At 50.6% G+C, this 23,949-nt stretch overlaps 1 protein-coding gene and 1 non-coding gene across 4 annotated transcripts in view; both read right to left on the bottom strand.

Annotated features, from left to right (window-relative positions):
- Positions 1-5,991: 5,991 nt before the first annotated feature.
- The window catches only part of ATG16L1 (autophagy related 16 like 1), a 43,589-nt gene continuing 25,631 nt past the window's right edge, over positions 5,992-23,949 (bottom strand). For all 3 annotated transcript variants that reach the window (XM_008275244.4, XM_002721435.5, XM_008275243.4), the window contains 9 exons: positions 23,527-23,632; positions 19,655-19,725; positions 17,917-17,988; positions 10,621-10,741; positions 10,246-10,351; positions 8,566-8,715; positions 8,430-8,477; positions 7,979-8,080; positions 5,992-7,285 (listed from right to left, as the gene is read on the bottom strand). In XM_008275244.4, the coding sequence (XP_008273466.1) occupies positions 7,192-7,285; positions 7,979-8,080; positions 8,430-8,477; positions 8,566-8,715; positions 10,246-10,351; positions 10,621-10,741; positions 17,917-17,988; positions 19,655-19,725; positions 23,527-23,632 (870 nt within the window). In that variant the 3' untranslated portion in view covers positions 5,992-7,191. The remainder of the gene's footprint in view (positions 7,286-7,978; positions 8,081-8,429; positions 8,478-8,565; positions 8,716-10,245; positions 10,352-10,620; positions 10,742-17,916; positions 17,989-19,654; positions 19,726-23,526; positions 23,633-23,949) is intronic.
- LOC127487718 (small Cajal body-specific RNA 6) lies at positions 11,665-11,920 on the bottom strand. The gene has a single exon (XR_007914798.2). It is a non-coding gene; the product is annotated as a small Cajal body-specific RNA 6 (non-coding RNA).

Raw genomic sequence — 23,949 nt, forward strand, 5'->3', positions numbered from 1 at the left:
ACAACCGGCATCATGGAGTGTGCCCGGAGCTGGAGCTTTCAAAAAATTCATGGAACATGGAATTAAAGACAATGTGAGTTAGCCATAACTTTCTGAAGCTCCTTTGTATCTCTCAGTCAATCAGCCTGAAGAACACAGAGCTGTTTGGGATTGAGCTGGCTAGCAATACCTGAAATCCCATGGCTTCTCAAGGTACAAAGACTTTTTTTTTAACCATGTCCACATTCCATCCCTTACTTGAGTCTTTTTTTTTTTTTTAATAATTGATTAATTTATTTGAAAGTCAGAATTACAGAGAGGGAGAGACAGAGATCTTCCATCCACTGGTTCAATCCCATATGGCCACAACAGCCAGGGCTGGGCCAAGCCAGGGCCAGGAGCCAGGAGCCTCTCCTGGGTCTCCCACATGATTGCAGGGGCCCAAGCGCTTGGGCCATCTTCTACTGCTCTCCCAGTACATTAGCAGGGAGCTGGATCAGAAGCGGAGCAGCTGGGACTTGAACCAGTGCCATATCGGATGCCAGCACGGAAGACAGCGTAACCTGTAAGGTCAGTACGCTGCCCCTTGAGTCTCCTCTACAACACCCCCAGCAAGAAGCCGGTGAACGCTTCCAGGGGTGTGGAGATCACCACCTTGTCATATTCCCACCTTTCTTCAAAACAGCACAAAAATGGTTAGGCTGGAATGTCTGCCGCATCCTTCTCCCAACTGCTCCGAGTGCATCTAGGATGTCTTCCACACACTACTCCTTCCGCGTGGGCAGTGAACCCCTCACCACTCGAGGCCCCATCCCGTCACCTGTGTCTCGAGGCATGCTGGAAACAGCAGGCACGGCGGGAACGTGCCGAGCCAACAGCCCTAGACTGGAGTCTGGGCTCTGCAGGCCACTGCTGAGCCCACGGTGGACCTGAGGCCAGGCCGCCACTCCCTTTTCTCTGTCTATGCAATCCCATGACCTGGCCTGTGTTTGCAAGGCTGAGAGGATTCATGTCATGTGGAGATCAATCCCTTAAAAAGGTGTGGTGTGGTGGCACAGTGGGGTAAGCTCTGCTTGCGACCCCAGCACCTCACATCAGAGCGCCAGCTCGAGTCCTGGCTGCTCCGCTTCCCATCCAGCTCCCTGCTAATGCACCTGGGAAAGCAGCAGAGGATGGCCCACGTGCTTGGGCCCCTGCACCTGAGTGGGAGACCTGGATGGAACTCTTGGCTTTGGCCCAGAACAGTCCCAGTCGTGGCAACCATTTGGGGAGTGAACCAGCAGTTGGAGATCTCTCTGGTACTCTACCTTTCAAATAAATAAAACTCTGCCCCGCCCTTGGTTTTAAAGTCTAGAGTTCTGTGCAGAGCGGAGGCAGACGCTGATCAAGATCGTCTCTTGCCCTCCCCAAATATGAGGCTGACGGTCCCGTGTGCTTCTTTGGCCTTCTGCAGGTCTACACCGTGGGCTCCCAACACTGAAGGGAGTTTCAACGAAGAGGCAGCCAGTTCGAGGCCTGTGAACAGATCCTGTGAGCCTCCTGAAGTTGCATGCACAATTACACACGGGTCTTTCCTGGGGAGACGCGACTTTTCTTTTTTCTTTTTTGACAGGCAGAGTGGACAGTGAGAGAGACAGAGAGAAAGGTCTTCCTTTTTGCCGTTGGTTCACCCCACAATGGCCGCTGCGAACGGTCTGAAGCCAGGAGCCAGGTGCTTCTCCTGGTCTCCCATGGGGTGCAGGGCCCAAGCACTTGGGCCATCCTCCACTGCACTCCCGGCCACAGCAGAGAGCTGGCCTGGAAGAGGAGCAACCAGGACAGAATCCGGCACCCTGACCGGGACTAGAACCCAGGGTGCCGTCACTGCAGGTGGAGGATTAGCCTATTGAGCCGCAGCACTGGCCGAGAGGCCCACTTTTCAACATAGACCCATTGCTACAGATCAAGAGCCTGAGGAACACAGACTCCCTTTTTCGGTTGGAATTGGAGCTGCTGGCTGCACACTGAATTGTTCATTTTAAATAGTTTACATGGGGGCTGGGTTATAACGCAGTGGGTTAAGCTACTGCCTGCAACGGTGGCATCCAATAGGAGCACTGGTTTGAGTCCAGCTGCTCTACTTCTGATCCAGCTTTCTGATAATGTGCCTGGGGAAGTAGCTCCTGGCTTCAGCCTGGCTCATCCCTGGTTACTACAGCCATTTGGGGAGTGAACCAGTGGACTGACGTTCTTTCTTCATCTCTCCCTCCCTCTCATCCCATAACTGCCTTTCAAATAATTAAAACTTAAATTTTTTTTACGAGAATCTCAATAAATTCTTTTAAAACAACATGTTTCATATTATGATCTAGGATACATAAGGCTCATAACAGAGAGCAAAATTTCTACAAACATTTGTCTTTAAAACATACGGGTGGGGGCTGGTGCTGTGGTGTAGCACCACAGTGGTAAAGCCACTGCCTGCAGTGCTGGCATCCCATATGGGTGCTGGTTCATGACATGGCTGCTCTACTTCTGATCCAGCTCTCTGCTATGGCCTGGGAAAGCAGAAGACGGCCCAAGTCCTTGGGCCCCTGCACCTGCGTGGGAGACCTGGAATAGGCTCCTGGCTCCTGGCTTCGGATTGGCGCAGCTCCGCACATTGCAGCCAACTGGGCAGTGAACCAGTGCATGGAAGACTTTTCTCTCTCTGCCTCTCCTTCTCTAACTCTTTCAAATAAATAATAAAAATAAATCTTTGAAAAAAAAAAAGTATGTGTGTATACACACATAAAACACACACACATATATAGTTAAAGATTTATTTAAAAAGGTAGAGTGATAGAGAAATCTTCAACAGCCAGGGCTAGACCAGGCTGAAGCCAGGAACCAGGAATTCTACCTGGGTAATTCGTGTAGGAGGCAGGAACCAAAGTACTTGGGTCACCATCCACTGCCTAACAAGTGCATTAACAGAAAGCTGGATGGGAAGCGGAGGAGACAGGACTTGAACCCGGCACTCAAATGTGGGATGCAAGCATCCCAAGAAGCAGCTTAATACACTGTCCCACAATGCTCACCCTCTCATTTAGTTTAAAATCACTCTCCACCCTTTTGTCTCTTTTCCTTTTAGCTGGCTCTGATCCACTATCCTGGGGCCGTCTTTCAGATTAACTTCTACTAAACAACTTCTAAAAATGTTTGCTGTTTCTCATGTTAAAAAATTTATTTTGGGGGGCTGCTGTCATAGTGTAGCGGGTAAAGTTGCCACCTGCGATGCTGGCATCCTGTATGGGCACTTGTTCATGTCCCAGCTGCACCATTTCTGATCCAGCTCCCTGCTAATGGCCTGGAAAAAAGCAGCAGAGGATGGTCCAGGTGTTTGTGCCCTGCTACCCTCGCAGGAGACCTGGAGGAAGCTCCTGGCCACTGGGGCCATCTGAGGAGTGAACTAGCAGATTTGGATGGAAGGTCTATCAGTCTCTCCCTCTCTCTGTAACTCTTTCAAATTAAAAGGTAACACTTTTTATTTGAAAGGCAGGGAGACAGAAATCTTCCATCCACTGGTTCACTCCCCAAACACCTCCAACAGCTAGGGCTGGGCCAGCTGAAGCCAGGAGCTAGGAACCCGTCTAGGTCTTCTGTGTGGGTGGCAGAGATCCAAGTACTGCAGCCATCACCTGCTGCCTCCTCAGGTGCCCATTAGAGGAAGCTGGAGTTGGATGTGAAGCTGGGACTCAAGCCCACACACTCTGATACGGGATGCAGGTACCCCAAGGGGCATCTTTAACCAAATCCCCCCCACCCCCGATAGACATTTTCTTGACTGCCCCGTATGTGCCATTCTGTTGGGTACTGAGAATATGGTGGCTCCCGAGACCTCTGTCAGAACCATCCATGTGTGTACCACTGAGGGAAACAGAACTCAGGGCTTTGTACTAGAAACCAGAAACCAGAATGCTTTGCAAGGGTCTTCCTACTGCCTGGCTCACCAGCACCCTGCCTCTCCTCCAGGGCAGAGCAAATCCAAAGCTCGGCACACTGCTCTGTGCAGGGCTACAGCTTCCCACCCGGGGCATGAACTGATGCAACAGGTGCACGCTGAGTTATGGGCACGACACACACACCTGAAGCCCATTTCAAGATACTCTGAGGAAAAGCACTCTGGGAGTGGTGAAGCAACACTGACCAAGGGCCGGGTGGGGGTGGGCAAGCACTCCTTACGGGGCTGCTGACCTGTTCAAGTTCCGCCTCTGCCCTGATGTGGAGGTCCTCACCATGCCTGCCGTCAGCCAAGGGTGAGAGACGAATGTGAAGGTGGCACGATGCTGGGAGGACTCACTACGGACGCGGAGCACCGGAGGGAGGCATGCACGGATGGGCGCACAGACAACAGAAGTGCCTGGATTGCACAGGCCAGACAGAAAGCGGTAGGAATGAAAAGCCAGGGCTCCTGGAGGTCAGAAATCAAGGTCTGCTGAGTCGAGGCAGCTAAGAATCCTTGTGGGTCAGACTTACTGGCTATGGGCAAGAACCACATACCCCACACCTGCTTACCCAACCTACGAGGACACAGACACCTCATGCTATCCCAGACTTCCTCAGTCCGTAGATGAAGACGTGGAATCTAGGAAAGTGGGGGCTTTCTGGATGTGTCCCCCTCCCCTGTGGGCCTGGAGTGGGGCAGGCCCAGGGTGCTCACATGAGACAACTCCTCACTCAGCTGTGAGGCCAGAGTCCTTGTTTTTTAGTATCGACTAGCCGAGGCACCTCCTAAAAACAAGTCTGTGATTTCTCTAGCCCGGCAAGCAGTCTTGGGACAAGGCAGCAGCTCACTGTTAACACTTGTCTTCTGCTGCCCCACACAGGTGATGAGCGGAACGTCCACACTGCAAAACGTCCAGTTAACGGAAGCCACTGCTGTGCTGTAGATGTGGACACAAAGGCAGCCCGGTGCACTCTGGTGCACTTGGCACTGTGCAAGTTCCCAGGGTGGGTCCTCAGCTGAGCCAGCCTTTGTCCACTTACTGCAGTGTCCATCCAGACCTAATCTCCTGTGGGCCACGACGTGAAAGGTACAGGAGGCTTCACAACACAGACGACACAGGGCAGTGCACTCACAACATACGCTTTAAAAACAAGGCCTTAAACTTCTCATACTGTACCAGGAAGTAACCCAGGCAATATATATCCATGTAAAGATTCAAAATCCTCCAACTCTGAGATATGTTAATACCTGGATCAAAGTAGGTATTTGTAGCAGACGCCACTCGCAACCCAGGTGCACGCTGGCACCAAACACCTGGAAGCACAGCCGCAGAAACTGCCTAGGAAATTAAAAAGCAGCTATGCGGTTCCCTGCTGACCAATGGAACCTGCAGCAGGGCAAGGAAGGTGGAGATCACGGGTTAAGAAGAAAGGAAGTCACTTCCCCAGTGCAGTGTGACCCACACCTTTAGCTCAGCAGTTAAGGGACCTGAAGAGTTCACTGTGGCAGACAGCTCAGAGAGAAGCACAGCTAGCAGTCAGGATTCCTCCGAGGCTGCTGCCACACTTACCTGGGGTCGACTTTGAGGCTCACCTGCCTCCCGGTAGTGACCACAGGGGGCTCGGCCAGCGGTCATGCGGAGTGTCGGCGGTCTCAGAGAACCTTGACTCCAGCAGCTGGGCTGGGCGAGTGTCCTTCCAGGGCGGCGATCAGAATCTGCCATGGCTCAGGCTGCCTGTTGGGTATCTACGCTGCTCACTCCCAAGGAGCTTGGCCGAGGGGAGACACACCCAGCCCACGTGACCCCCGTGCGCCGGCAGAGCTCCAAGGAACGGCTTCTGCGTCACTAGTGCAGGGCTGAGGTGACCAGCAGCTTCAACTCTGCTGTTCACAGGCACAGACGACGAGTGGAATGGGGCTGACGTGAGAAACAACGAGGGACGTTAGGGAAGTACCACCCACTGCTTTTAAATGGACACCAGGAAAATCAAGGAGCTCTTTCCTTAAAGACAAAGGAGAATAAATGACCACCCAGAGACAAGGAGTTTGAAAAGTATATAAGATTTTTCTTTATTTACAATCAAGTTTTGTGGGCAACATAATTAAATAAATAAATGATGTGCCCTGGCCTTTGAATTTCAGCTCCCCTGAACGTGAACACAACTCCTCTAAGGGCAAACTGCAGAGGGGCGATGTGGGCAGGAGAGGGGAAGGCTAGAGAGGCCTCCCCAGGCCTCATTCCTCACCCCCAGGCCATCACTCAATCCCCAACTGTGCAGAGAACAAAGTGAGGGAGGGGAAAATAAAGTGCAAATTAAAAAGTGATACAAACACTGGTGCTTCAGACACCCAGAACTGCAATCTAACGCACAGGTAAAGACGGGCATCTTTTCCTGGCTTTCACGGCAACTCCTGCACTGGGAAGATGGCCCGGCGCTTCCCGGACGCGGCTTCCTGCTCTGCAGCCTGGGGCACGGCAGTGTGGCTGAGGCGTCACGCCCCTTGCCACAGCAGACGTGGTGTGCAGCCGCCTTCTGAGCATGAGCCGAGCGACACAGGAGCACGCTCCTCACACCGCAGTGAATCCACTCTGGCAGGAGGTTTCCACGCTTCCTCCTCTACTTAGAAGCCAAATGGGTGTTTATTTCTTGATCAGGAAATAGATACGCAGATGTGCTGGGACAGTGAGTCAGAAGCTCTGCAGAACAGCTGCAGGGACGTCAGGAGCTTCCGAGGGGTCAGACGTGATCTGCACAGAAGCCCTGGCCCAACCCCAGGGTCTCAGCATCAGGACGGGCCCTGGGCTGGGGTCCCATTAATCTTAGGTTTAAAGCGATTTCATGGAGCAAACGAGCCCAAGGAGGGAGCATGCATTGGGTGAGAACAGACTGGAAGGCCAGGAGAAAGCACAGAGCGAACCGACACCTGGACAGGTCGGGTGTTTTTGGCACTGCTGTCCAGTGAGGAGACCTAGCAGGGGCCTGTGCTCCCCTGCCCATGAGGTATGGAAGATCAGAGCTAGTAGTGTTTCCCACTGGAAGCAAGGCAGGAACCTGAACCTCTGCTGAGCGACCACAGGGTCAGATTGTTTCAGTGTGATTCTTCCGGGCCATTACAGACCTCAGTCAAGATTCTAGGAAATCCTGTTTAAAAGGCCACTGAGCCTTGGCCTGAGCCCTTCTCCGGGCAGACACACATTCACCAGGCCAGAGCTGCAGAGTCCTGTGCTTCTCCTGGGAGGTCCATCACGGCTGTGCCCACAGCACGGCTTTGCTGCCTTTGTCCACACTGACCACGTGGAGGCCGGAGGGGGACCATGCCACCGCATTGATGCATGAGCTTCAAAAGAGAGACCACAAGGACATCAAGTTGCTGAGAGCTCAGCCAGCCACACCCGCACAGTTCCACGTGCTCTGGAATCCCGCGGGGGCGCTCTAGGGAGCCCTGTGCTGTATTTCACTGGGCAGGGTCAGGAGGAACGAGCTTGGCTGCTTCAGCAACAGGCCTCCTCGGTTCTCCCTGAGTAGTTCTGAGCGCACCAGGGAGACAGAGGCATCACACACAAGCCCGAGAGGGTCCCAGGACTGGCATGGGCTGCACTGGGTAGGCAGCCGGGAGAGGTACGCTGCTGCCTGGTGCAGCGTGAGAGGCGGCTCTGAGGAAAACCAGCGTCGTCCAACCGACTTGGGTGCACAGAAATAGACAAAGGAAAACAGGGCCCTGGGCCACACCGCTCAGGTGCTGAACAGAGTACAGGAGCAGGTCGGCTTGCTGACGAAAGGGGCTGCCGGGGAGAGCGGCGTGGAGAGTGGATAGAACAGAAGCGACCCGGGGAGGCGTTTCTTTAGCCCTCTCCCTGCTCACAGGGAGATCCACATTCTGCAGGAACCTCTCTGTCGTTCCGTGTGAAGAGCCACAGCCTCTCTGCACTAACATGGCTCCCGTGAGTGGGTGCTGCCCTCCCAGGGATGACGGAGGCCCAGGCCTGCCCTCAAGCGCGGGGAGGCGAGCACGCTGGCGGGGTCACCTTACCTGTGCTGCTTCGTTAGCACCTGCTCCACTTTCCCCGTGAGCACACTCCACACGTAGAGCGAGCCGTCGGCCGAGCCTGCTGTCACGTAACTGCCATCGGGGCTGGAGGAGATGGGACACGAGGAACAGCAGTCAACTCCCACCTTCCACTGCACGGCCCTCTAGGAAGTAGGGGTCATTCCGCACAAGACACACACACACGACCTTGCCCTCTGCACACACAGGCAGCAGATGCCAATGCTATCCGCGAGTCTGGCCTCGCCCAGCTGCAGAAGAGCGGCACTGGGTGACTTCTGGGAACTGAGGTCCCTAACCACCCCTCACACCCAAACAAACATGACCTCAGGCGCACTCCGGGCACTCAGGTGGAGACACCAGACAAATGTTGCTCTGTATCTCTGTATGAACCTTCGAGACGGACCCGATTGGGGGTGGGGACATCACTACTAACCTGAAGACAACTCTGGTCCAGTCAGAGCCGCACTTGAATCCAGGCGCACTGCGAAAGCAGCAGGTGCGTTAGCCAGCGGGCCGGATGCCAGGGCCTGCTCTCCCAGCACTGCAGGGCACTGCCCGCCAGCTGTTACCTGAATGTCTGCCTCACAGCATTCGCTCGGAGATCAACAACTTTGAGCAGGTCGTCACGGGAGCAGCTCAGGAGCTCGGTCCTTTCTGGGTTCAAGTCCAGGGCAGTAATCTTCCCCAACAGCTCCATCTCTCGGACGATCGTCTCTGATCTGAGAGAGAAGAAACATCTGAGAAGTGTGATGTGGAGAGAACAGGCGTCTCTATTTTAACCAGGATGGACACACACGCACAAACACTCACACACACAGTAAGCACTACAATCAGCTAGAATGGAACCTTCTCCTGGAGAAGCCTCACAAATGCCACAGGTCTGTTTTCATCTCTACCCACGGGTAGGTCCTGCAGTAATGGTAATGAGTCAGTCTCAGAACTCCTCACATGGGGCTGGTACTGTGGCATATCTCTTTTTGACTTTCAAATAAATAAATAGATCTTCATCCCACATGGGCACCTGTTCAAGTCCTGGCTGCTCCACTTCCAATCCAGGTTCCTGCTAATGTGCCTAAGAAAACAGTGGAATATGGTACAAGTACTTGGCCTCCTGACACCCACATGGCAAGACCCAGATGGAGTTCTTGGCTCCTTGCTTTTGCCTGGCCCAGCCTTAGCCATCGCAGCCACCTGCAAAGTGAACCCACGGATGGAAGATCTCCTTCTCCTTCCCCTCCTCTCGTTCTCTGTGATTCTGCCTTTCAAATAAATAAACAAAACACCCAGGCCACCCCAAGCGTGGGTTCTTCCGCACATACTGCAGCACACAATCCTGCCACGCGATGACACAGCACGAGGCCCTCGCCAGGTGTGCCTGCCCAATCCTGGACCTACAGCCTCTAGAACTGTAAGCACCAGCTCCGACCACAGGTCTTCACTCCTCGTTCTCTCTGCAACCAACCCCAGACCTCCTTTCATGGCCTTTCTGGGCAGCCGACTGCTCTGCTCTTGCAGCGGTCACTGACAGATGTGACCTGCCCAGCTTGCTTCCTTTGGCCAGCCCCCTGGAACAGGCCCCAAAACGCTATCCTTGCTTTTTGTGGTTATTCTGAGTAAGCACGTCTGTCCTCAGAGTCCCTCGTTCACTGAGGACTCCTGAGTTTTCCCTCCACCCTAAACCTTTTATCACCTAGCATTTTTAAAAATTTCTTTAAAGATTTATTTATTGAAAGGCAGAGTTACAGACAAAGAGAGAGAGAGAGAGAGAAACAGAGAGAGACAGAGACAGGCAGAGGCAGAGAAAAAGAGAGCTTCCATCCCTGGTTCACTCCCCAAATTGCTGCAATGGCCGGGCCTGGGCCAGGCTGAAGTAGAGAGCCTGAAACTCCGACCGGGTCTCCCACGTGGGTGGCCCAGGCACTCAGGTCATCTTCTACTCCTTTCGGGCACATTAGCAGCAAGCCGGATCACAAGTGGAACAGCGCCCATATGGGATGTTCCACAGGCCTACTCTAGCACACCGTTCTCTGTTTTCTCTCATACTTTAATTGCCTTCGGTAGAAGAGTATCTCGTCTGTCTCTGCTGAGCTGCTAGTAAAACGCCTGGTGCATGGTGCAGGCTCAATGACCGACTGCTGAAGTACTCAACGGTGAACCCTGAAGTCTGTTAGGGCACCTCCTGAGTTTAAACACACAGACCCTCTAGCCTGCCCCTCCCCACCCCCCATCCAAGCTCTTGGGCGCCATACCGGATGTCCCAGAAACGAATTTTCTTGTCAAAATGTCCACTCATTACACACTGCTCTGTGCAGACAATATCATTGCAACTGGATCCTGCAAACACTGTCTTTATGCCTGAAAGAAAAGCAAACACCATCAATCACACAGGGCACCTACGTGGCTATGCATACAACGCCACTGCACGCTAACCACTGAGCCATCGGAATCACTAATTTCAATAACGTCTCAAACAAGAAAAACTGTCGCTGCTTGAGCGCTTGAATATGAATTGGACCCGAAGTTTAAACTGCTTCCCAACAAACGCAGGCTCTGCCCAGGAAGCCAGCACACACGCCAAGTCCCGCCAAGTCTAGCACACACACAGAGAGACTGAGTCTCCTCACAGACTTTGCTGCGCAGGTCCCAGAGTTTGAGGGTCCGGTCGTGACTTCCCGACACGATCCGTGCGTTGTCCAGCAGGAACTTGGCAGAGAGCACTTTCCCACTGTGTCCCGTGAGTGTGTGCTAGAAAGAGAACACAGCCACGTTCAGTCTGGGGATGCCACACGCCAGCCAGGCTGCTGGAGGGGCCACAGCACCCCCCCCTCCAGGCAGTCTCGGAGACCCAGGGCACATCCAGGAACACTCACAGTGACGAGACCGCACAGGACACAAACACTGTCCGTCACTGAGTCTCCACCACAGAGGCCGCATGGTTCATGTGAGGCCACTCAGAAACCCTGAGAAAGCTCCTCTGTGGGTACTGCCCACAGAGTACAGCACCAGGAGGAGCCATCTCCCACTAACAGCATTCCAAAAAGCCAACAGCATAGCACCAAACTTCACGTGCCCCCTCCCTGTCCTCAAGAAAAGGGAAGAGTGGCGGGAGGACCCCTGCAAAATCATTTCTGAGCAGGCACCTGCCTGGACTGTTCTGACATCCTCTGTGAGTCTGTGGACGATCTGGCTAAGCCTGTAGAAAGTCTGGGTTTTAGTCAGTGCTGCTCCAAGTCAGCTCCACATTCAGTCAGAACAGACAGGGGCCCCAGGGGAATAGCATACAAAGGAGAGATAGGGGGCCGGCACTGTGGCATAACGGGTAAAGCCCCCATTTGCAGTACTGGCGTCACATTATGTGTGCCGGTTCGAGTCCCGGCTGCTCCACTTCTGATCCAGCTCTCTGCTATGGCCTGGGAAGGCAGTGGATGATGGCCCAAGTCCTTGGGCTCCTGCACCTGCGTGGGACACCCAGAGGAGGCTCCTGGCTCCGATCGGCGCAGCTCCAGTCGTTGCGACCGATTGGGGAGTGAACCAGCAAATGGAAGATCTCTTTCTCTCTGCCTCTCCTTCTTTGTGCAACTTTTTCAAATAGATAAATAAATAAATCTGAGTGAGTGAGTGAGAGAGAGAGAGAGAGAGAGAGAGAGACTTAACCCAACCACTACTGAGGTCTCAGCTGCAAAGGGCAGATCACACCGCAGACGCCTGCACCCAACACCAGACCCCTCAGTGACTATGCTGTTGGATGCCGACCACGTGCCTCACCCAGGCTCATCAGGGAAGGCGGGACGGGGACACCACACAGTGTCAGCAGCCCTCTGGCCCACAACAGCACACCTGGAGCCTGTGGGAGAGAGGCGGCTGGGGACTGCTGGGAAGCAGGGGCACCTGCGCAATCAGACCTTTTACTGTTCATCATTGACCTCTTTTCAGGGTGGGACACACATGTTTTGTCCGGATCAGGCCAAAGCCATTAGCCAGGAACTGCACGTCTACCATGTGGGCAGCAGGGGCACTCCCACTGCCTTCCCAAAGGCATCAGCAAGGAAGCTGGATCGGAAGTGGAGCAACCAGGGCTTGAACCTGCACTCCAATATGGGATGCTGGTGTCACAAGCATCAGGTTAGCCCACATGTGCTTCAAGTTTGTTCTGGGATTCACATTTTCAAAATTTTATTTTTCACAGATTTTATTTGAAAGACTGACAGAGAAAGAAATCTTCCAACCACTCCCCAAACTGCTGCAAGTTGGGGAAGCGTGGGTTGGGCCAGGCTGAAGCCAGGAGCCAGGAACTCCACCCAGGTCTCAGGCACCAAGCACTTAGGTCATCTTCTGCTGCCTTGCCAGGCACATCAGCAGGCAGCTGGATCAGAAGCCTAACAGCCGGGAATTGAACTGGCATTCTAATACGAGAGGCCAGCGTCACATGTGGTGGCTTAATCCACGGGGCCACAACACCAGCACCCAGGATGGGCGTTTTTATACCTGTAAACTCAAGGCTGAAGTCATTGACTGAGGCTTTCATTCTAATTACTTTTAAAGCTGTAACAGAACTAGCTACAACTGTTAACTTAGTTCCAACTGCACCATCATACTTCAGTGTCAATACCTTAAAAACTGGTCTGTCTTGTATTTGCTGTGGAGCAAGAAGTCAAGATTCTTCCTGTTCACTTAAGAATAGAAAACTTCAGGCCATGTACACTTTCCTTCACCAATGGGCTAAGCGGAGACGGATGTGAACTCACAAACCAGGACAGCACATTATCACTGCTGCCAGTCAGGTGGCGGCCGCGCGGCAGCTGTGGCAAGGTGAAGAGAGCTCCAGCAGCAAGATGACATTAAACACACAACAGGAGAGTGCCCATGTTACACCTGGCATGAATCACCCCGGCTGTAAAACTCCGGGGAAGAAAACAGGTAGACCACCTCTCACGCTTTGAGAATTAAATCCTGAACAACCATCCTACCAGAAACTCAAAAGTCTTGGATACAACACTATCTTCCTTACTCTAAGAGTGAAATTACAATTCACGACCATAAGAAGAAAAGAGACCCCATCACACAGGGGCCACGTGAAGACCACCAGCGTTCCCAGCCACAGCAGACTCAACCAACCAGGAACTGAAGATGCCCCACAACAAATTATGTCTGCACTGAATATGTAAACTGTGGTTCTTTTTCTTGTCAAGCAATATGGCATATGCCAACTATTTATTTGTATTAGGTATTACCACATGATCTAGAGATTATTTAAAATACAAAGGAGGAGATGCATACATTATAGGCAAATACCACATCATTTTATTTTGTTTCTTTAAAGATTTCTTTACAGGGGCCAGCGCTGTGGTGTAGCAGGTTAAGCCACCATCAGCATCCCACAGGTTTGAGTCTCAGGTGCTCCACTTCCAATCCAGCTCCCTGCTAATGTGCCTGGGAAGGCAGCAGAAGATGGACCCTGAACCCCTGAACCCATGTGGGAGATCTGGATGAAGCTCCTGGCTCCAGCCTGGCCCAGCCCTGGCATTATGGCCATTTGGGGACTGAACCAGCGATGGAAGATCTCTCTCTTTATAATTCTTTCAAGTAAATCAATAAATTTTTTATTATATTTCATTATTATTTTTTAAAGATTTATTTATTTGAAAGTCAGAGTTACAGAGAGAAGAAAAGGCAGAGAGAGGGAGAGAGAGGGGGAGAGAGAATCTTCCATCTTCTGGTTCACTCCCCAATTGGCTGCAATGGCTGGAGCTGTGCCGATCCAAAGCCAGGAGCCAGGAGCTTCTTCTGGGTGCAGGGCCCAAGGACTTGGGCCATCTTCTACTGCTTTCCCAGCTCATAGAAGTGGAGCAGCCGGGTCTTGAACTGGTACCCATGAGATGCCAGCACCGCAGGCGGCGGCTTTACCTGCCAAAGCGCTGGCCCCAATAAATCTTTTAAAGAAAGAGATTTATTTGCTTCATCTAGGTCTTCCATGTGGGTGGCAGGGGCCCAAATACTTGGGACATCTTCCGCGGCTTCTCCCAGGCCATTAGCAGGCAGCTAGCTGGGTAGTGGAGCAGCTGGGACATGAACTGGCGCCCGTATGGGATGCCAGTGTCACAGGCAGCGGCTTTACTTGCTATGCTGCAATGCTGGCCCTGTATCATATTACATTAGGAACTTGGGTACCTGAGGCAATACTCAAACCAACATACTAAACAATGACCACACATTCAAGTTTGCATACTGTAGACGAAAGGTAGGGAACTTTTTTCTGCCAAGGGCCATTTGGATATTTATATCATTCATAACGCGGCCATACAAAATTATCAACTTAAAAACTAACCTGCTATAGATTTACTGAATTTCAAGTCTGTCTGCGGTTGCCTTGGCAGGCCCAGAAGAAACAGATTTCGTGGGTTTTATAAGGCTTGCAGGCCAGACATTCCCGACCCCTGCAACACACAACAGGGGCAGACGACTGGAGCAGGGGTGAAGATGCTGGCTGGGTGCCCACGTCCCATACTGGAGTGTCTGGATTCAAGTTCTGGCTCTACTAACCAGGCTCCTGCTAATACACATTTCGGGAGGCAGCAAGTGATGGCTCAAGTTCTTGGGTCCCTACCACCCACACAGGAGACCTGGGTGAGTCCGATTGAGTTTCTGGCTCCTGGCTTTGGCCAGGTCCAGCCCTGGCTGTGTGGGTCTTTAGGGAGCCAATTGGCAGACAGACTTCTGTCAGTCTGTCTCTCTGCCACTGTAATAAAGGACATCCCAACCTCCTGGCTCTTGGCCTGCATTACCAGCTTTTCCCCCACAAAGCAGGAGCTTCTGTCCATCTTGTTCCTGGGGGGAGCCCACAGGGACCTGCCTGAGGCTGGCCAGCGACCCCTGAGTTTGGGGTCACTTCCTACTATCATTCAATTTTTATCAAAGCCCTTCCAAGTGGACTAAATTAAAATTATTTTATTCATTAAGTATATTTGAATTTTTTAAAAACATTTAACACTATTATAGGTTTTACTTTCCACTCTTACATAGGGACTAAGGGCCGGTGGGTTCAGATGTGACCATAGCCCGAACCTCGATATGGGGAGACTTGGAGATTTATTTTCTAATGGGCTCTCCACAAGCTCCTGTTGAGCTTCAAAGCAGACCTTGTGGGCTGCACACTGTCTGTGGAGACAAAACAGCCTGTTCCAGCAAGGCCTCACCCATACAGCTAACATGAGCCCTAACCAAAGACAACTAATCCCAGCCGAGGACAGAACTCATTCAGCAAGTTTCTGAAATAACAACCAGCACCTGGCTTTTTCATATGCACCTGCAGAAGTGAGCAGGTGGGGTCTTCAATACGGTTCAAGGCAGACCTGGCAGAGCAGCCAGAACATTCGGCCTTCACTAGACTTCCCCCCTCTCAATACTGGCTACTTCTAGGATGCAGTCACAGAAAGGAATAAAGCCAGCATCCGATCAGCTGCTTTCCTCATTCCGTCTCTGGAAATACTGCTCTCTCGTCTCCAAGGGCCTCGTATAGGCAAGGCCACGTGTCTGCCTCGATCACTTCTGCTCTATCTGAATTTAAAATAATCCAAGTTAGCTGAACGTGGGAATGAGCACAGGCGTCAATTCAAATCCTAATCTTAGTAATTGACCTTAGTCCTTTTTTTTTTTGAATGGGGACAGGCAGTGGTGCCTATTTGAGCCCGTTTTCTCATCCACCTATATCATCTGGTTTCTGAGGATTAAAAGCAGTGCAGGCAGGCATTGTGGTGCAGGGGTAAGGCCACCACTTAAGCTGCCGGCATCCCATACGGGCACTGGTTGGAGTTCTGGCTGCTTCATTTCCAATCCAGCTCCCTGCTAATGTGCCTGAGAAGGCAGTGGAGGATGGCCCAAGTGCTTGTGTCCCTGCATCCACATGGGAGACCCGGAGGAAGCTCTTGGCACTTGGCTTCAGCCTGATCCAGCCCTGGCCATTAAGGCCATCTGGGGAGTGAACCAGTGGATGCCAAGATCTCTCTCTTTGTAGAACTCTGCCTTTCAAATAGATAAAATAAATCTTAAAAAACAACAGTGCTGTGGTGTAGTAGGTTAAGCCTGAGTGGCGCCAGCATCCCATATGGCCACTGGTTCATGTCCCAGCTGTTCCGCTTCCAATCCAGTACTCTGCTAATGGCCTGGGAAAGCAGTGGAAGAAGACCCAAGTGCTTGAGTCCCTGCATCCATGTGGGAGACCAGGAAGAAGCTCCTGGCTTTGAATCGGCTCAGCTCTGGCTGTTGTAGCCATTTGGGGGAGTGAACCAGCGGATGGAAGATCTCTGTCTCTCCTTCTCTCTGCAATGCTACCTCTCAAAAACATGAGCAAATCTTTTTTTTTTTTTTTTGACAGGCAGAGTGGACAGTGAGAGAGAGAGAGAGAAAGGTCTTCCTTTGCCATTGGTTCACCCTCCAATGGCCGCCACGGCCCACGCACCGCGCCTATTCGAAGGCAGGAGCCAGGTGCTTCTCCTGGTCTCCCATGGGGTGCAGGGCCCAAGCACTTGGGCCATCCTCCACTGCACTCCCTGGCCACAGCAGAGAGCTGGCCTGGAAGAGGGGCAACCGGGACAGAATCCGGCGCCCCGACTGGGACTAGAACCCGGTGTGCCGGCGCCGCAAGGCGGAGGATTAGCCTAGTGAGCCGCGGCACCGGCCAGCAAATCTTTCTTTAAAAAATCAATGTATGTGCCAATAGGGGCACCAGTTTTGCAAATCCTGACATATTAACTGAAATTAATTGGGTGTCCTTAAAATTATGGGACGTAGGGGTGGGCATTTAGTGCAGTGGCTAAGACGCCACCTGTGACGCCCAGTGATGCCTCGATGGAAAACATGCTCAGGTATCTGCAGGCACGGAGCCCACGGCCAGCTCTCGAGCAGTCCACGTCCCTGAGCTTTCCAGCGGGCTCTTCAGCTCTCACAACCCAACCTCTGTCTCGGGGCTCATACTTTCATGTCGAGACCTGGATCTTCTTTCAGCTGAGAACCAACATTATTGTCTTTGAGACACCGGCTAGCACCTGATACTCATGGTCTCCTACGTGACTCTTTCAAGCAAACAGAAAGCCTCAGGGACAGGCTGACCGGTGCGTCGGGAAATATTCTTTCGGCTGCATCCTGAATCCTCCCGCCAGACCAGCCGTCCACCCAGCAGACTGCTCCCCTGCAGCTCTCCCGTCGCCTTGTGGCATCGTAGCCTGCTCTGGGTGTGGGCTGGCGCCCAGGCAGCACGCACTCCTCCATCCGGTCTCTCAACGGCACTTTCTGAGGAGTCATCCTCTGCCTCCTTCAAGCGTAAGGAGAACACGTCTCAGCACATTAAGCTGCATGCTTTCCCCCAGTAGGAAAAGAAGTGGTGTCACAACCAAGCTGTGCTTTTTTTCTCGTCTGCCTCCGAGCAAGTTTGGTTCAAACCCAAGTTTCCTCAAAAGCCAATCCAAATATTCTCTCTTCGTTGGTATCAGCCTCCTGTGCCCGGCATGCATTTCTGTTGTTTCAGAGTTGTCTGCCTCTATCCTAAGAACACCCTATGTACTTCTACGTCCTGCTTTGCTGCAGGACTCTGTGGTAACAGGGCTCAGGGCCAGGGAGAATCACCCTAAGCTAAAACTGCTATCTACCACAGGAGCAAGCGCTTACGGACAGGAGTGTTCCAAGTCTTTCATGGAAATGCAAGGGCCCTACTTCAAATATTTTGAAACTGAATCTTGGACACAGTAAGAAAACAAACTGGAAACAAATTTTTCCAAGGAGAAAAGGAAAAGACTGAGTGAATCAAGTACAACTTTTTAGGAAAAGGCACACAGCCCCCGTAAGGAGACACCTGTAATTTTTTCTGCATTGTGGGCTGTGATAAACACATAAAGTTTGGCGATAATACTTTCTTAACTGGGTCTTACCCGTAATCGATAATCATCCACAGTCCAGATTCGGCTTGCAAAATCATTGGAAGCTGCTAAGAGGTAAGAACCCTATAAAGAACAAAGAAAAGTGACTTTCAGCCAAAATAGAAAAATTCAGTCCACAGAACACCAATTTTCCAGTAACCAGGTCTAAGAAGGCTTAGATGCCTAAACCAATTCTCAAAACCAATTACTATCACAGCAAACTCACCAAGTTCCTCTAAGTTCAGACTTTTTGCTTGGACTCACTCAATTTCACCTGAATGTTTTGTGCTCAAGTACAACACAAAACTCAGCCCCCGCAGCCACGCCACTCACCATGCCAAAAAACAGCAAACACCAATTCTTTACATACTGCCCAAGCCAGAAACTCAAGGTACCCACCTCACTCCTCATCTCTCCACAATGCCTGTCTAAGACTGTCCACCTCTAACACGTCCAGTGAGACCCTGACTCTCCAGCCCTAACACCTCAGCCCCAGCTTGGCCAGTGATAATTAAAGCACAAGCCATGGCACGTATCCCAGAATTGAATGCCACACCCGTCTTTAACAATCCTTAAAGGCCTCACCTCTTTGGAGACCACACACACTGTAACCCCACACCAAACTTGCCAACCTTGTTTCCTTATCATTCCGCAATTAAATTCAAAGAGCAGTAAGAACATAGTAGTGTGGGCCACCATGCTGGGAGAACAAAGATGGTTAACATACTGACTGTCTGCAAGGAGCTGGTTCTCAGATTAGCAACAGCAGCGCTCTGGTGGTAACCCTTCCGAAGCAGGGTGCCCCGGCACTGTGTGAATGCAGCAGAACCACAGCCACCCACAGATGTGGCAAAGGCTCCCCGGAATGACAGTGAACCTGAGTCTCTGCAGAACTGACAGAGCGACCCTCAACCCACCCAGCTCTTACCTGCACACCAGCCACGGCACCAGTCCCGCCCAGAAGCCTTTCTGCTTCCTCTGCCTGAGACTGACCTTCTGCACTGTCTCATCAGCTACCTCTGTAGCAACATCCTGTTCTGGTCCCCAAGTCCTGACCAAAATGAAAAGCTCCTTCACTGGCATTTCCTCTCACACTCCCTCATACTGTGAGCACAGAGACCGGCACTTAAGTGCTTTCCCGGGGCCAGTGTTGTGGCACAGCAGGCTACCTGTGGCGCTGGCATCCCACAGGGGCACTGGCTCAAGTCTGGGCTGCTCCACTTCTGAGCCAGCTCCCTGTTAATGCATCTGGGAAAGCAGCAGAGGATGGCCCAGGGCCTTGGGCCCCTCCCTAGCTTTGGCCTGGCCCAGCCCCAGCTCTTGTGGCCATTTAGGGAGTGAACCAGCAGACAGAAGACCTCTGTGTATCTCCCTGTAACTCTGCCTTTCAAATAAATAAATCTCTAAAAATAAATCTATGAGTAAGTAAGTGCTTCCTCACCACTCCTGTTTAAATGGTGAATCTTTGAGTGTAAGGACCACACTGGCCTTGAGTACAGAATCTTAACACTCAAAAAGTGACCATGAAATGGAATCAAAGAGTACTAACACAGGCTAACGTAGAATTGCAAACCCAAGAGTTTAGCAAAGTTAATGTATCAATAATCCTACAATCTGCTTGAAGCTTTTTCTAACATGATTTGTTAGACATAGAACGGCAGAGAAATCAAATAAGTCACTTTTCAATTTCAAGAACTCGATGCCTTGGCTGTCCCTCGGACCTCTGAACTCTAAAGCAGGAGATACTTACAGCACTGTCAAATTCAATGCTGGTGATGCCAGCATTACTGCCAGACAGGGAGCCCTTAAACTCACATTTGTCTGTATGAAAAAAAAGTGAGAGAAGACAGGAAGTTACATAAAGTCAGTAAATGAGCTAAAATGGGTGCCAGGTACACTAGAAGCCAACTACATAGTCAAGAACAGCTTCCTTTATTCAACATAATCAAGCAGCACGGCAAATGCACTGACAGAATAATCTGCTAAGACTCTAAGAATGAATGAGGATCCAGACGCTAGCCCTTTGCATGTTGAGTCCTTAAGCTATTTTTAAGGAAAGTTAGTTAACAGTTCCCTTTACGATATGCTAGGGATTTAGGAAACTTGTCAGTGGAACCATTATCTAGTTGTCATCCCATCAAACTTTTCCAATATTAATAAACTTTTGCGTTTAATAAATATTTGTGTGAACCACCACTTCTGTAGAAACTGACCATCAAAATTTCAGAATCCACAGAATAATTCTAAGGTCTGAAAAGCATTTTGGTTGTCACATTCAAACGCCAGCAAAGCTATCTTGGAGTTACTGGAGTCTGTCCTCACTGCACCTCTGAGTCTGGCAAGTGAACTGCCAGCCTCCCCTCCTCAGACAGCCGTGCTCCCCAACAGAGCCCACGGCACAGAGTCTGTGGCCCGGCTGACAGCTCTGGCCACCCACCCACCTACCCGCCTGAATAATGCAATCACAAACTAGGAAGAGAAAGTCTCGATGACCTGAGTTCCTTTTCTGAAGCTTGCATTAAGGCTGTTCTGAGTGCACAGTGGTAGAGGTAAGTTAGGAACTAGGGTACCACTAGGATTATCTCGATGCCCCTGAGCCACGGTCACTGTTAGGGTGTCTGGCTGGTGAAGCTGGCATACACACCCAGGGCAGGAGGCGCTGAACCCTGGCTTGGGTCTATCAGTGAGGTACGGTACTCGAGGGCCTTTCCCTAGAGCCTAGGTTTCATCAGATTTTCGAAAGAGCAGAAAAAGGCTAATATCCACTAGTGAAGGTCTTGCTTTATTTCAGATGTTTACAGAAAAATTTTTACTGCAAATCCTAATAAATGCCTCTGTGGTTTAAGCCCAAAATATTGGTGTTATTTGTTTGGCATTTAGAAGACGACCGGGGCCAGCACTGTGGTATAGCAGGTAAAGCCGCTGTCTGCAGTGCCAGCATCCCATAGGGGCGCTGGTTGTAGTCCTGGCTGCTCCACTTCTGATCCAGCTCTCTGCTGTGACCTGGGAAAACAGAAGAAGATGGCCCAGGTCCTTGGGCCCCTGCACCCACATGGGAGACTCAGAAGAAGTTCGTGGCTCCTGATCAGTCCAGCTCTGGCCGTTGTGGCCAATTGAGGAATGAACCAGCAGATGGAAGACCTTTCTCTCTCCTTCTCTGTGTAACTCTTTCAAATAAATAAATAAATCTTTCAAATAAATAAATAAAGATGACCAATCCAAGCTAACTCAAAAGAACACAGGTTTTGTTAAAGTTCCTGTCTCTACACCCCCAGAAGCGGCTCCATCCACAGCACTGTATCACTTCCCAGTGCAGCGTCCGCTTCCGAGAAGAATGAGCAAGAACAGATGTCCCTGCTGGGCGGAAAGAGCCATTCTTCAGTAGTCTAAGGGCTTAACACAGGACAGCTGGGACATTTCATAAACGGTCTTGGTCTTGGTTTCTTCCAAGCGTCAGTCAATATTAGCCAAGGGGAAAACCAGCTGCAAACTGAAAAGCCTTGTGTGTGGAAGGAAGGGCCTCCAGTCAGGACATGGCCGATAACATTCTGTTACTTCTGCACACTCGGTACAACTGCCAAAGCAGGTTGGCATCAGTTTCAGTTAGTGTGTACTTTCCTTTCTGCCAGAAAGACTTAACATTGTAAATAAGATTAAAGGTTGGCGCCTCCGATTTTTTATGGGTATTTACTGACCAAGGAGTAAAATAAAAAACTATTTTGTGTTACTTCTACTTAATCTCAAATGTGATTAAAATAGATAATCTGCTTATATTTTATTAACCAAACCACTTAAAACTTGTTATTTTGGGATATGGATTTATGGGTGTTATTGTTTATAATTTTAGCCGTCATTATTCATAAATAAATGCAGTGCTTGTGGGAAAAACAGGAGAGTTTTATGGGTTCCAGAGGGCTGTAACTACCAGGGATTGAGGTACATAACCCATCTGCTCTGTAGGCTACTCTATTGAGCAGGGAAGTTGTCAGTGGAGGAGAAACACTGAACTTCAAGTCCCATGGACTAGACAGGTCCTAGCACCACTCCCTCAACATGGAATCACGTAGTCTGTGAGTCTTACTGTCTTCCATCTGTCAAACAGGGGCAACACTCACCTTTCTAAATTCCCAGGGCTATCCCAAGGAGTAGAGGATTTACCATAGATAATGTAATTTGAGCTATTTATTATTTGACGGTGGTATCAGATGTACTACAGTTATGGGAGCCTTAACAGTGGGGCTCTTTTTAAAATGTATGTATATATTTTTAAATTTACTTAAAAAAAGATTTTACTTATTTGAAAGGCAGAGCTACAGAGAGAAAGAGACAGATCTGCCGTCTCCTGGTTCACTCCCCGCAAAAGTTGCAATGGGCTGGCGGGGCCTGGCCGCTGCCTCTTCCCAGGCGCATTGGCAGGGAGCTGGGTGGACAGGGGAGCAGCCAGCATGTGAACTGGTACCCTTATGGGATGCTGGTGACAAGCGGCGGCTTAACCTGTGATGCCACAACTCCAGCCCCTATATTATTATTATTATTTTTTTTTTGCTTTTTAAAGAACCTATTTATTTGAAAGAAAGTGTTACACAGAGAAGGAGAAAGAGATCTTCCATCCACTGGTTCGCTCCAGAAATGGATGCCAACAGCCAGGTGGAAGCCAGGAGTGAGGAGCTTCTCCCACATGAGTACAGGAGGCCCAAGAACCCGGGCCATCTTCCACTGCTTTTCCAGGTGTATTAGAAGGGAGCTGGATAGGAAGTAGAGATTATATGGGATGCAGCCATTGCAGGCAGCGACTTAATCTGCTGTGCCATAGCTCCAGGCCCCCCGATTTACTTATTTGAAAGGCAGAGTTAATGGAGAGAGAGGGAGTGATCTCCTAACCACTGGTTCATTCCCAAATGGCCTCAACAGCCAGGGCTGGGCAAGGCTTAATCTAGGAGCATGAAACTCTATTTGGGTCTCTCACAAAGGTAGCAGGGGTAAAGCCCTTGGTCATCCTCCAATGTCTCCCCAGGCACATCTGAAGATAGCTGGTTTGCAACTACAGCACCTGGAACGCCAACCAGCACTCACTTGGGACCCCTTCATCATAGGCAACAGCTTAACCTGCTGTGGAACAATGTTGGCCCCCAAACTGGTTCTTCCAGTCTCTTAGCCTTACTCCATGACTTCATTCTAGTAAAAACTGGGCTTCAGCACTCTGAGCAGTCTTGATCTGAGGAGACCTTAGGTGAGGTGTTTGCTCAATTACAGTTTCTGGTTAACAACCCTCTTCCTCGCTAGCTGAGACATGACTGTGGTCATTTCTTTCCTAGGTACTGCACTGCCATAATTAAATGCATATACCACAGTTTGAGACGTAAGATTTCCCTTTTATAAATAGTATTTTTGCAAGATTAGTAAATATCTGAACATTTAACCAACAGATGTATCCATAACTTAACGGTTATGACTAGTATTTGCCAGTCACTATTGGAAGAACCAGAGAAAATACGCACTCAGCTGCAGAGTAACTGAAATGGTTGTGCTACTTTGACTGGAGGATTCCTCACATAAAATGTGAGCACCTGAAGGCCAGGTGACCATCACGGCTTCCTTCTGTGCACTCCCAGGGACTCTCACCTCCAAACGCTTCCCAAAGCTTTACTTTCCGGTCCATGCCTCCTGTGGCCAGTAAGCGGGAACCTGGACTGAACTGCACAGCGTTGACTTCCCCATCATGGGCATCCTGCAAGACAAGTACTCTGTTACACACACACATACACACACACAAAATCATCATCACCCCAGGAGCCCGAGACAAAGGACACTCCTTGTGCCCAACCTCAAGTGGATCCAATCGAGAACTGACTCAGTCTTAGCCCAGGGTCTCCTGAGAGTCCCCACTCTCAGGAGCAATTATGTTTACTTCAACACAGTGCAACCTTCTCAGAAAGGATTCTATTTTTGTAGACTCTCAAGGCTGTTTTCACATTAATTTAGTTACTTAAATAATAACATTTCAACTCACATGGATTTTAACAGCTTAAAATGTAAGCCTAACAT

Source organism: Oryctolagus cuniculus, chromosome 3, assembly GCF_964237555.1.
Source record: "Oryctolagus cuniculus chromosome 3, mOryCun1.1, whole genome shotgun sequence".
NCBI lineage: Eukaryota > Metazoa > Chordata > Mammalia > Lagomorpha > Leporidae > Oryctolagus > Oryctolagus cuniculus.